Genomic DNA, 13,486 nt, shown 5'->3' with positions numbered 1-13,486 from the left:
AACGTCTGAAAATCAGGAGCCGTTTTCTCTTGAAAACAGCTCCGTATTTTGAGACGTTTTTGACTCTGCGTGTGAACATACCCTAAGAGTTGTATCGTCATCAAAGAAGACTGTGCAACTAGACTTCCGGTCCCCTGGCAGCGCTATAATAATCTATGAAAATCTCAGAATGAGTGCGACGGGGGATCGGGATGTATATTAGCAGTGTACTCACATACTGCAGTGACTATAATTTTTGGTCCCCACATAACCCCTTTAAGCTCCACAAGTATGATGATCCTATGATTCATGTCAATTATAGCCAGCACTGAGCCTTAGTCCTTAGAGTGGATTCACGCTCGCATTTTTTGTTGCAGAAACTTCTGCGACTGAAAATTAGTTCCATTCATCTGAATAAAACTTGCCCAAATCCATCAACCTTTTGCAGAAACAACCCCTTCAGATGACTGAAAGCGATATTCAATCACAGAAATTTCTGCAACAAAATCTGCTGCGTGTGACTGCACCCTTTAAAATAATTCTGTAGGCAGCAATGGGATGGTGTACAACTTTCCAACCAGCACCTCATCCCGATTCTGTCTACCGGCACTTATAGCGAGGCTTATAGGGGTGGAGGGGGAAGGAGCAGGGCATGATAGATAATTTTACTATGCAAATTATTAGGAATGATGTCATCGCCAAGCTATCCAGTGAGGTTACTAGTTGCTTTTTTTCTATTCCTGGACGACCTGGGGATATGCTTTTCAAGTACTAAGAATAGGTTCACCTTATGTAAAACCTTACAAAAAAATGAATTACACACTACCTCATTTCTACAACACAACCAGCCACAACATGGTCAACAATTCTTCAGCCGAATTGCTGAATGACAGAATCTGTGTTCTGTTGGACCGGAGATGTGGAAGACCAGATTGAGCAAGTGGAATTTTTATGTCGCTAAAGTGAACAAGCAGATTACACTTTTCCGTTTTGTATTCAACTCAGGGTATGTATGTGTGTATATATATATATATATATATATATATATATATATATATATATATATATATACTTACCGGTGTGTTCCTGTATTAACCTACAGAATTGAGATTTAGGACCTAAAAATCTTGTTTCCTCCACTGGGCTACTGCTTCTACAAAGATGTTGGTGGTCAAAGGCTGTGAGTTGTGATGGTTGACCATCAAGATCCAAAGAAGATTGGGCCATGGCATTGTTAGTACATCTCCTCTCAAGACAATCCCGCCACCATTGTATCCCACAGACAAGCTGTAGTTGCATGGAGAATTTTCAATCCCAATGTTGTCTTTTATAGCGGTAAAGATGGATCGATTAAGATTTAGGGTATGTTCACACGGCTTATTTTCAGCCGTTTTTCGGGGTGTAAACGCCTTGAAAAACGGCTGAAAATACGGAAGCTGAACGCCTCCAAACATCTGCCTTTTGATTTCAATGGGAAAACAGCGCGTAAAAAGAAGTGCATGTCACTTGAGCCGTTTTTGGAGCCGTGTTTCATTATGGCAATAGAAAAACAGCTCCAAAAACATCCGTAAAAAAACGCCTCAAAAAACGTGTGATGCATAATAAACGGCAGAAAATCAGAGGCTGCTTTCCCTTGAAAACAGCTCTGTATTTCACAGTAGTTTTTTGTACAGCTGTGAACATCCCGTTAGTGAATCATACAAAGATCTGTTACTTGAACTATGGACTGGATAAGGGCCTGTTCACATCACCGTTGCCCTTCCGCTGAGAGGTTCCGTCAGAATTTCCGTCAGGTTAACCCCTCAACGGAAAGGCAAACGGAAACCTCAGCTTCCGTTTCCCTCACCATTGAACTCAATGGTGACGGAAACCTAGCTAATGGTTTCCGTCTGTCACCGTTGTGACAGGGTTCCGATATTTCGGACGGAATCAATAGTGCAGTCAATTGCGCTATTGATTCCATCAAATCAACGGAACCCTGTCGCAACGGTGACAGACGGAAACCATTAGCTAGATTTACAAAACCATTGAGTTCAACGGTGAGGGAAACGGAAGCTGAGGTTTACATTTGCCTTTCCGCTGAGGGGTTAACCCGACGGAACCTCTGACGGAACCTCTGACGGAACCCCTCAACGGAAACGAACCCTGATGTCAACACACCCTAACATAGTGACGTGTGGTGAATACCTGGGCAACTTCATTCACATAAATTGCGCCTCTCATAGATAAGTTTAGTACATATACCCTCAGAGAACAGATGGTTGTCCCTTTTAAAGCTACTTAAAAAGCCGCCACCAACAGATCCTGATATATAATGTTTGGCACGGAAACGGCACCAACTTCAAACAATATTCCACCACAGAGAACAAACCATCACAACATTCACTAATCCAAATCAAAACTGCACACGGACCACAACAGAGCACGCACTCCGACAACACAGGACAGCAAACTGACCCATAAGCTGCACGACCTCACACCACTAAATAACCAAAAAACCCAAAAAGGAGCAGCATAGTCTGAACTCACAAACTACACAACACACAGGAGAAGAACTGCATACAAACACACAAGAGGGTATCAGTCACAAGTTCACAAGTAAGCAGAACTACCCGACATCACACTGTACAGACGGAGCCACAACACCGCGTACTTCAAGTATCAACTGCACATACTGACCCAAGACGAGTTACACAACCTGACGTCACACTATACACTGAAGGCTTGACAGGACGGCAAACTCCAAACACAAACAAATCCTAAGTGTGGAAACTAAAGCTGGTGCATATGAGAACACACGGATGACTTTGTATCTCTGTCGCTCACCATTCTGATGGCCAAAGGTTGGGCTGAGTGCTTAAACACTGGGTCATATGAAGCTTAGCGAGAGACCTCTCACTATTTGTCACTTTCCCCCTTGCTGCAAAGACACAAATGCCATGTCACTTTCCCCCTTGCTGCAAAGACACAAATGCCAAAATGTCAAGTTCCTTGCCACAGTACCCAAAATCCCAACTTCTATAGATTATACTACGGAGTCTTCCTTGTTTCATTGCTGGAACTCTAGAAACCTCTTCGGTAGAAAAGGAAATCTTTGGGTACTTGTGTTGTGGGAAATGTTAGGGGAGGGCAGCAGGTTTGTCGAACCCCTAAGATCGTGCCTCTGTTTTAGACTTCACTATGGTAATTACGCTAGTGGCGGCTACTTTCCCTGGTATAAGAGGCCTCATGCCAGGTGTAAACGGCCCCCTTGGAGGGTTGATGGGACTCCTCGCTACAGTCCTGGCAAAGTTCTGCAGAGCTTCATACTTTGACCTCAGAGAGTCCAGTTCCAGGCGCATGCTGGCATTCTCAGAGGCAAGTTTCTCCACCTCCAGCTGTAATTCCGCCTTCTGCTTCTCCAACTCTTCTTTCTGTGTTACTCGCTTCACTCGGCAGCTCGCTGCATAACCTCGATTCTTAAGTGTACGTCGTCGTTGCTTTAACTGGATGATTTCTTCCTTGGACAAACCACGGAGATGCTGGTTCAGCTCCCGCACAGACATGGTGACCAATTCGTCATCCGTAAGACTAGTGCCATTCTCCCCTGGCTCTCTCTTCACCTAAATATGAAGAGAAGTAATTGAAAAATTCACACTGAAAGTCTTTATGTTCTATAAAAAAAAATATTGACCCCCCCACCCTATAAGTTTTACATGTTATATTGTGTAAAAGTAAATCACGGTGGATTTATTTCCGCTATATAGCGTTACGTGTATAGCGTTGCGTCTGTGTGGATAGGTCACCATCAGCTGGATAATGTCATTTTCCCCCGATGGTTGACCGGCACTCCATTCAGACTCCTTCTTGCCGTGATTGGACCCCCACCAACCTACCATTTATCACCTCATCGAGTGGGTAGATAATAGAAGTTTTTGAATGGAATACCCATTTTGAATCATGAATGAAAAGCTATGTCCACAATTTCACAAATTGAATTGACTCTGACTTTACTCAATTTTCTTCATAACCCAGCCATCCACTCTCCCAGCCTAATCTTTAGAACTGCAATCTGTGAATATGGTGGGTATGTAAGACTAATGCACTGTGCTGGCGACTTTACTGTGAACTACTTATGTCAGAAGAGTACACACATACACCGTTCAGCCATAACATTAAAACCACCTGCCTAATATTGTGTAGGTCCCCCTAGTGCCACCAAAACAGCTCTGACATTAAGACATGGATTCCACAAGACCCCTAAAGGTGTCCTGTGGTATCTGGCACCAAGACGTTCGCAGCAAGTCCTGTGGGTCACAAGGTGTGGCCTCCAGGGATCGGACTTGTTTTTCCCGCACATCCCACAGATGATCGATCGGATTGAGATCTGGGGACTTTGGAGGTCAAGTCAACACCTTGAACTCTTTGTCATGTTTCTCAACCCATTTATGAACAATTTTTGCAGTTTGGCAGGGTGTATTATCAGAGGCCACTATCATTGGGGAACACTGTTGGCAAGAAGAGGTGTACTTGGTCTACAACAATGTTTAGGCAGGTGATACGTATCAAGTAACATCCACATGAATGCCAGGACCCAAGATTTCCCGGCAGAACATTGCCCAAAGCTTCGCACTGCCTCCTTCATCAGACCAGGCCACGTTCTCCCATTGTTCTATGGTCCAATTCTGATGCTCGCATGCCCATTATAGGACTTTCAGAGGTGGACAGGGGTCAGCATGAGCAAGCTGTGTTGTGCAGTATGTTCTAACACATTTCTATCATAACCAGCAGTAACTTTTTCAGCAATTTGTGCTACAGTAGCTCTTCTGTAGGATCGGACAAGACAGGATAGCCTTCACCCCACGTGTACTAATGAGCGTTGGCTGCCCATGACACGGTCACTAGTTCACCGGTTGTGTTTCCTTGGATGACTTCTGGTAGGTACTAACCACTGCATACCGAGAACACCCTACAAGAGCTAATGGAGATGCTCTAACCTAGTCGTCCAGCCATCAAAATTTGGCCCATGTTAAAATCGCGTAAATCCTTACACTTGCCCATTTTTCCTGAGTCCTACACATCAACTTCAAGAACTGACTGTTCACTTTCTGCCTAACACCCCTTGACAGGCGCCGTTGTAACAAGATAATGTTATTCCCTTCATCTGTCAGTGGTTTTACGGTTATGGCTGATCGGTGTATAGTGTAAGCGCAAACCAGTGAGGAGTTGATATAACCTGATGCATCTTAGCACCAAGGAAGAGGGACCATGATTCTGATGGCCAAGATCCTGGATGCACACAGTGCCTGTGAACAGTGGTGCCATTGCCCCTCGAGCACCAGGGAAGGATTAAGATAATGCAACCAAATCAATGACCAAGATATATTGAAAATGTTTATATCGGCCATTTGATTTAAAGCCTATGTACACCTTCAAAAGTGTTTTTTTTAATAAAAATGTCTATCAGTGTGATTGGTGCAACTTTCTAATTAGTATTTATTAAAAATTATTTTTACTTTTTGAGCTAGAGCTGCTTTGTATCCTGTATACAGAGCAGCTGTATCTTGCGCTGACACCCTGAATCCGTCAGCTCAGTGGGACTGACGGGTTCAGTGTCAGCGCGTCCTGTGTGTTTCTGACACGCAGGATCGAGCTGTTACCAATCACATCTAAGTTTATAACTTAGATGTGATCGATTACAGGTGGATCCTACGTGTCAGAGACGCAGGACCCGCTGTCACTGAACCCGTCAGTCCCACTGAGCTGACGAATTCAGGTTTCAGCGCAAGATACAGCTGCTCTGTATACAGGATACAAAGCAGCTCTATCTCAAAAAGTAAAAATAACTTTTAATGAAAAGTATTTAGAAAGTTGCACCAATCACACTGACAGACATTTTTTTTTAGCCTTTATTTACAAAAAAGTTTTTTAAAAAGCGAAGATCCCCTTGGATTTTCTGCAGAATTCTAAAACTCATCACAATGTTACAAGATGTGAAGAAAAAAAGGATATGCAAAGTGTTTGGGAAAACTAAAATGTCTGCATCAACTATGCATCAACTATGCAGAACGTAGGGGTGAAAGGATTGAGCCATCTTCTGAAAAGGGGGGCAGATCGGGTAACGGGGGTTTTACACTGGGCGATTATCGGGCAGAGGAGCGTTCATATAACGCTCATTCCCGATAATTGCCCTGTGTAAACAGGGCAGCGATCAGCAGGTGAACGAGCAAACTTGATCATCTGCTGGTTATATCGTTTTAAAAAAGTTAAATATTATCGTTGCCGGCAGCACATCTCCCTGTGATAATGTATGGGGACGAGTGATCGGAGTAACAACTGCTCGTCCCCATCCATAGCTCCGTGTGACAGGAGCAAACGAGAACCGATCAACAATGTCTCGTTGATCGGCACTTGGCTGCACCGGCCAAATATCGCCCAGTGTAAAAGGGCCTTAAAGCCCTGGATCACCTTCCTTATCCTACGACAATTATCTTTCCAGTGATTCCACTATCATAGGATGCGTCTTCAGAAACCTTTCGCTATTTGCTCATCTCTAAATATATATATATATATATGGCCATCTAAGTGGCCCTCTGGTTTTAATAGTATAATGACATGTCAGAGGATTGTATTGGTGTGGATCGATGATCCGGGGCTCTGACCGTTTTCTAGAATAAAGGGGCCCCTGGCATATGCATTATATTCACATTGAAACCTATGACAGAACTGACAACATCAGCTCAAAGATCTCCAAGCTAGAAGCTGAAGGGGCATTTCTCTTGGGAGGTCACGGGGGGCCCCGTTGTTCGGACCGCCACTGATGCAATCTCTGTAACATATCAGATTGTTAGAACCAGAGGGTCATTTAATACACGAGTGTGCAGTTCCAATGTGATGGTTAGGACCTCCTTACCTTCAGAGCTTTGCTGTTTCCCTTGCTGAGAGTCGTCATACCCTGGGAACCGTGTGTCAGCAAACTAGAGAGATTGAAAGAAAGCAATGTGTTAGTGTGAACTCCAAAACCTTGTCTAGTCCGACGTCAAATCGTCTGGCCCTCTCACCTATTGCTGTCCATGTGCCCTGAGGTCCTAAATTTGTGACCCTATTAAATGAGGACTTTTCCCTTTTACAGGGGACAAACCAACAATCCCCAGTGAACCTAACTTTAAAAATAAGCTGGGAGGGAAAGAGCAGCAGAGCAGGCGAGTCATGCTGAGTCAGCACAGCGTTCTATCAGAGCCGCACACTGTATCCTGTGTGTGTGCAAACACACACACACACACACACACACACACACACACATATATATATATATACACACACACACACACATATATATATATATATATATACACACACACACATAAGGCATATAAAAAATGCTGAAGCTAAGTTGTATGGCGCTAGTGGCCACAGGGTAACCCAAGTTGCATGTAAAAAGATTAATGTGGTAGTATACTGTAGGTTCTTGAGGATCCTGACTAATCTCTACTGTCCTTCAAAAGTATTTTGATACTCATGGGTTAAATACTTTAAACAACCCCTACGGTGCCAACCATTGTCTGACTTCAAGTCACGTGTCATTGTGTGCCCAAAATCACCACGTATGAGATGTACCATGTATATCAGAATATTTCAACAACTACAAGGCCAGGGCTACACCTAGACTTGTTGTAGTGCTGCTGATTGATTTTATAGGCTATGTACACCTTTGAAATCTTTTTTTTTTTTTTTTTATTAAAATGTCTATCCATGCGTTTGGTGCAACTTTCTAATTACTTTTTATTAAAAATTATTTTTACTTTTTAAGATACAGCTGCTTTGTATCCTTTATACAGAGCAGCGGTATCTTGCATCCGTCAGGTCAGCGGGACTGACGGATTCAGTGATCTGTTACTGATAACATCCATGTTCAACTGTAAACGATAACGGGTGGATCCTGCGTGTCAGAGACATGCAGGACCCGCTGCCACTGAACCCGTCAGTCCCGCTGACCCATTGGATACAGGTTTCAGCGAACGATACAGCCGCTCTGTATACAGGATACAAAGCAGCTACATCTTATAAAGTAAAAATAATTTTTCATAAAAAGGAATTACAAAGTTGCACCAGACACACTGATAGACATTTTTGTTAAAAAAAAAAAAGTTTTCAAAAGGTGTACAAAGTCTTTAACTCTTGAGTGACAGCTGCAGTCCACAAGGTTGCATGCAACTGAATGTATTCGCTCAAGATTGATTGATCGATATCAGTAGCACTACAAAAAGTCTAGGTGTAGCCCCGGCCTGAGAAATGACAGTCAACTCCTAAGTGGACACAAGTCTATAATTCATTCTTATAACATACAGTATTAAAGGGGTTTTCCACTACCGGATAAGTCATCGGTATATGATCGGTGCGTGTCCGACACCCGGACGCCACACCAATCAGATGCTCCGGCTGTGTCCGTAAACCGGACGTCTATGCTGGAAGCAGATGGCTCCGGTCACGGAATAGCGGCAGTTCTGCAGTACGGCCGCTAAGCAAAGGTGTGCAATGACATCCGTTGCAATGACATCCGGAGCAGCTGATCGGTGCGGGAACCGGGTATCGGACACGCACCGATCATATACTGATGACCTATTCGGTGGATAGGTCATCAGTTGCCCGGTAGAGGAAAACCCCTTTAAGCAGCACCCCAGGAGTGACCCCAATACAAGCAGGTACAGGAAAGAGATGCAATGCGCTTTACAATCCCTGGTGCGTCACCCCACTGCTCATCATTCTATGTTGTCTAGAATCTATATAGACTTTATTATAGGGACTATTATTTAGTAATTATAAACAATAAAATATGAACTTGATCGGCGAAAGAGCGCCATCTATGGTGATGACATCATTGTGCAATTAGCATCATGACATGGCATCTAGGAACCAGTCACTTATAGGGTTTTCCTGTTTTATGTATATAAAGCTTATACATGTATACTGTCCCGATCCTGCACACAGCTGATAGTTTGCTATAATTGTATCCAGTCTAATCTCTCTGCTGTCCTGATAGTTTGCTACAATGTATCTATATTTTAAAGTTTAACGGCACCTTGATAAAATATCGATTTCGCAAACAAAATTTTCTTAGTGACTCCAAATTTTTGCATGCTAGTGTACAAATATGGATCAGATGTAGCAGAGCTGAGCGCACGTAAGGGTAATTCTTTGGCCAGGTAGTAGAATGAAGGTGTGTGTTACAGATGACGAGTAGGGAGAAAGGAGGTTGAACAAGCAGAATAAGAGATGAGGTTTAATGGAAGGTGGAGGGCACCGGGACAATGCCGAGGGGTGGCACAGGTGCATGCTGGTGATGGGTAGGCACAGACATGGAGCACATGACACCGGGTTATTACTTATAACACAGCAGGTGGTGGGTGTGAGGAGACACATGACACAACATAGGCCCGGCATAACCATGACAAGTCACCTGCCCCAACCCCATTTTCCCCAACCGAACCCGGCAAGCACCTGTCAATCACAACTCCGCCCCTTCGCCTTCCTCATGACATCACGGCTGCAGTGACGTAACACATCATATAAGGGAGGAGCCCACAGTGACCCCACGTCACACCGAGTGCTGCCGGTGGGGCTCACGTGACGCACAGCTCCGGAAGTCGATGACCCCGTTGCTTCAGTGCTCAACGCTAAATCCTCGGTAGATGCTAGAGCCTAGTGGGTTAAAGGACCTTTGTTGATGTCATGACCATGTGATCAGTCACATGCATGGGAGGAGTCAGGTGCTGTGCATGTAGCAGAGCTGTGATTGTGTAATGTGCATGCTGTAGAGCAATGTGTACGTCTAATGTGCAAATAGCAGAACTGCGTGTGTAGAGCTGTGTGAGTGTAATGTGCAGGCTGTATAGCTACGTGTGTATTGTAATGTGCGTGTTTAAAGCTGTGCGTTAAATATGGGCATACAGCAGAAATATGTGTGTGTGTATAATGTGCATGCAGCAGAGCTGAGTTTGTATACACTGCATGAAGCAGAGCTATGTTTAACATGCAAACAGCAGAGCTGTGTGTGTAATATGCATGCAGCAGACTGTTCTTGTAATGTACTGGCAGCAGAGCTGTGTGTGTATATAGTGTACTGGCGGCAGAGCTGTGTCTGTATATAGTGTACTGGCGGCAGAGCGGTGTGTGTATATAGTGTACTGGCGGCAGAGCGGTGTGTGTGTATATAGTGTACTGGCGGCAGAGCGGTGTGTGTATATAGTGTACTGGCGGCAGAGCGGTGTGTGTATATAGTGTACTGGCGGCAGAGCGGTGTGTGTATATAGTGTACTGGCGGCAGAGCGGTGTGTGTATATAGTGTTCTGGCGGCAGAGCGGTGTGTGTATAATGTACTGGCGGCAGAGCGGTGTGTGTATATAGTGTACTGGCGGCAGAGCGGTGTGTGTATATAGTGTACTGGCGGCAGAGCGGTGTGTGTATATAGTGTACTGGCGGCAGAGCGGTGTGTGTATATAGTGTACTGGAGGCAGAGCTGTGTGTATATATAATGTACAGGCGGCAGAGCTGTGTGTGTGTATATAGTGTACTGGCGGCAGAGCGGTGTGTGTGTATATAGTGTACTGGAGGCAGAGCTGTGTGTGTGTAATGTACAGGCGGCAGAGCTGTGTGTGTATAATGTACAGGCGGCAGAGCTGTGTGTGTGTATAATGTACAGGCGGCAGAGCTGTGTGTGTGTATAATGTACAGGCGGCAGAGCTGTGTGTGTATAATGTACAGGCGGCAGAGCTGTGTGTGTATAATGTACAGGCGGCAGAGCTGTGTGTGTATAATGTACAGGCGGCAGAGCTGTGTGTGTGTATAATGTACAGGCGGCAGAGCTGTGTGTGTGTATAATGTACAGGCGGCAGAGCTGTGTGTGTGTATAATGTACAGGCGGCAGAGCTGTGTGTGTGTATAATGTACAGGCGGCAGAGCTGTGTGTGTGTATAATGTACAGGCGGCAGAGCTGTGTGTGTGTATAATGTACAGGCGGCAGAGCTGTGTGTGTGTATAATGTACAGGCGGCAGAGCTGTGTGTGTGTGTGTATAATGTACAGGCAGCAGAGCTGTGTGTGTATAGTGTACAGGCGGCAGAGCTGTGTGTGTATATAGTGTACTGGAGGCAGAGCTGTGTGTGTATAATGTACAGGCGGCAGAGCTGTGTGTGTATATAATGTACAGGCGGCAGAGCTGTGTGTGTATATAGTGTACTGGAGGCAGAGCTGTGTGTGTGTATAATGTACAGGCGGCAGAGCTGTGTGTGTGTAATGTACAGGCGGCAGAGCTGTTGTGTGTGTGTGTATAATGTACAGGCGGCAGAGCTGTTGTGTGTGTATAATGTACAGGCGACAGAGCTGTTGTGTGTGTATAATGTACAGGCGGCAGAGCTGTGTGTGTGTATATAATGTACAGGCGGCAGAGCTGTGTGTGTATAATGTACAGGCGGCAGAGCTGTGTGTGTGTATAATGTACAGGCGGCAGAGCTGTTGTGTGTGTATAATGTACAGGCGACAGAGCTGTTGTGTGTGTATAATGTACAGGCGGCAGAGCTGTTGTGTGTGTGTGTGTGTGTGTATAATGTACAGGCGGCAGAGCTGTTGTGTGTGTATAATGTACAGGCGGCAGAGCTGTGTGTGGGTGTGTGTGTGTATAATGTACAGGCGGCAGAGCTGTGTGTGTGTGTGTGTGTAATGTACAGGCGGCAGAGCTGTGTGTGTGTATAATGTACAGGCGGCAGAGCTGTGTGTGTGTATAATGTACAGGCGGCAGAGCTGTGTGTGTGTGTGTGTGTGTGTGTGTGTGTGTAATGTACAGGCGGCAGAGCTGTGTGTGTGTATAATGTACAGGCGGCAGAGCTGTGTGTGTGTATAATGTACAGGCGGCAGAGCTGTGTGTGTGTATAATGTACAGGCGGCAGAGCTGTGTGTGTGTATAATGTACAGGCGGCAGAGCTGTGTGTGTGTAATGTACAGGCGGCAGAGCTGTGTGTGTGTATAATGTACAGGCGGCAGAGCTGTGTGTGTGTATAATGTACAGGCGGCAGAGCTGTGTGTGTGTATAATGTACAGGCGGCAGAGCTGTGTGTGTGTATAATGTACAGGCGGCAGAGCTGTGTGTGTGTATAATGTACAGGCGGCAGAGCTGTGTGTGTGTGTATAATGTACAGGCGGCAGAGCTGTGTGTGTGTATAATGTACAGGCGGCAGAGCTGTGTGTGTGTGTATAATGTACAGGCGGCAGAGATGTGTGTGTATAATGTACAGGCGGCAGAGATGTGTGTGTATAATGTACAGGCGGCAGAGCTGTGTGTGTGTGTAATGTACAGGCGGCAGAGCTGTGTGTGTAATGTACAGGCGGCAGAGCTGTGTGTGTGTGTGTAATGTACAGGCGGCAGAGCTGTGTGTGTGTATAATGTACAGGCGGCAGAGCTGTGTGTGTGTGTGTGTGTGTATAATGTACAGGCGGCAGAGTTGTGTGTGTGTGTGTATAATGTACAGGCGGCAGAGCTGTGTGTGTGTGTGTGTGTGTGTGTGTAATGTACAGGCGGCAGAGATGTGTGTGTGTAATGTACAGGTGGCAGAGCTGTGTGTGTAGAATGTACAGGTGGCAGAGCTATATTCATGTTGTGCGTACAGCAGCGCTATATGTGCAGGCAGCAGAGCTGTGTATGTGAAATTCAGTATTTCCCAACCAGAGTTCTGTGGCCCTGGTTAGTGGGTTCATCAGAAAACAGCAACAAGTCATTAGTACACAAATTATTACAAATTATTTTAGAAAACAATATAATTTTTCAAGGATTAAAGTAGACGTGCATTCTTGTGCTCAAAAATGATATGTAAATCAGTATCTATAGGTGGTGCTTACCTGCCGTTTTGTTTTCTTCCATTTTTGCTGCTTTTTAACTCCGCTCCATTGGGCAAGGCTGTGATCTGTGACTACAGGGAGTCTGAGGTAGTCTGAAATCCACCTCCACTCATCGTTGGTTCAGGCTGCTGCCCTATCCCTCTTCTGATTGGCTGCTATGTATTATCTCATGTCTATCACAGGCTCACTCTAAAGTCGGTGCATGGAGAGCTGATTTCCAGTACAAGGGCAGATATGAAGTATAAACTACTAAACCACCTGTAAGAAAAAGTGTATCAGGTAATTGTCGCACGTATACTGAGGAAAATGAGCCCTAGTGAGGAAGGGTCACTTAAACGAGGACCTCTCATCTCTCCTGACATGTCTCTTTTAGTAATTACTTCTATTCCTCATAAAATAACAATTCTGGAACATCTTTTCTTAGAACACTACATAATGCCATTCCTCTGTTATTCCTCCTAGAAGTTTATGAATAAATTGACAACTGGGCGATATCATTCCCCTTGTCGAAGGGGTATGACCTACACAGTCTAGCACTGATTGGACACTGTCAAACTATGTAGGAACACACCCCTATCTAGTATTATCCATTTGTCAATTAACTAAAAAGAATGACCCTACACGGACGCAGGACTGCCATC

General features: G+C 44.9%; 1 protein-coding gene across 3 annotated transcripts; it reads right to left on the bottom strand.

Annotated features, from left to right (window-relative positions):
• Nucleotides 1-2,025: 2,025 nt before the first annotated feature.
• On the bottom strand, nt 2,026-13,240 carry MAFG (MAF bZIP transcription factor G). Of its 3 annotated transcripts, none has more exons than XM_075846416.1 (3): nt 12,846-13,240; nt 6,872-6,935; nt 2,026-3,581 (listed from the first exon to the last, which is right to left on the bottom strand). In XM_075846416.1, the coding sequence occupies exons 2-3, from the start codon at nt 6,908-6,910 to the stop codon at nt 3,129-3,131; spliced, it is 492 nt and encodes a 163-aa protein (XP_075702531.1). In that variant the 5' UTR covers nt 6,911-6,935; nt 12,846-13,240; the 3' UTR covers nt 2,026-3,128. The 3 variants fall into 3 exon arrangements, with proteins under 3 accessions (XP_075702531.1, XP_075702530.1, XP_075702532.1); XM_075846415.1 differs by lacking the exon at nt 12,846-13,240 and adding an exon at nt 9,457-9,701; XM_075846417.1 differs by lacking the exon at nt 12,846-13,240 and adding an exon at nt 9,038-9,443.
• Nucleotides 13,241-13,486: the final 246 nt, after the last annotated feature.

The sequence above is a fragment of the Rhinoderma darwinii genome, chromosome 13 (assembly GCF_050947455.1).
Source record: "Rhinoderma darwinii isolate aRhiDar2 chromosome 13, aRhiDar2.hap1, whole genome shotgun sequence".
NCBI lineage: Eukaryota > Metazoa > Chordata > Amphibia > Anura > Rhinodermatidae > Rhinoderma > Rhinoderma darwinii.
This window is presented reverse-complemented; position numbering and strand designations above follow the sequence as displayed.

Excerpts from the sequence above, each read along its gene's own strand:
- MAFG (XM_075846416.1), bottom strand. The coding sequence starts at position 6,910 with ATGACGACTCTCAGCAAGGGAAACAGCAAAGCTCTGAAG. Across the intron at positions 3,582-6,871 it reads GAAACAGCAAAGCTCTGAAG|GTGAAGAGAGAGCCAGGGGA; the intron begins GTAAGGAGGTCC and ends CTTCATATTTAG.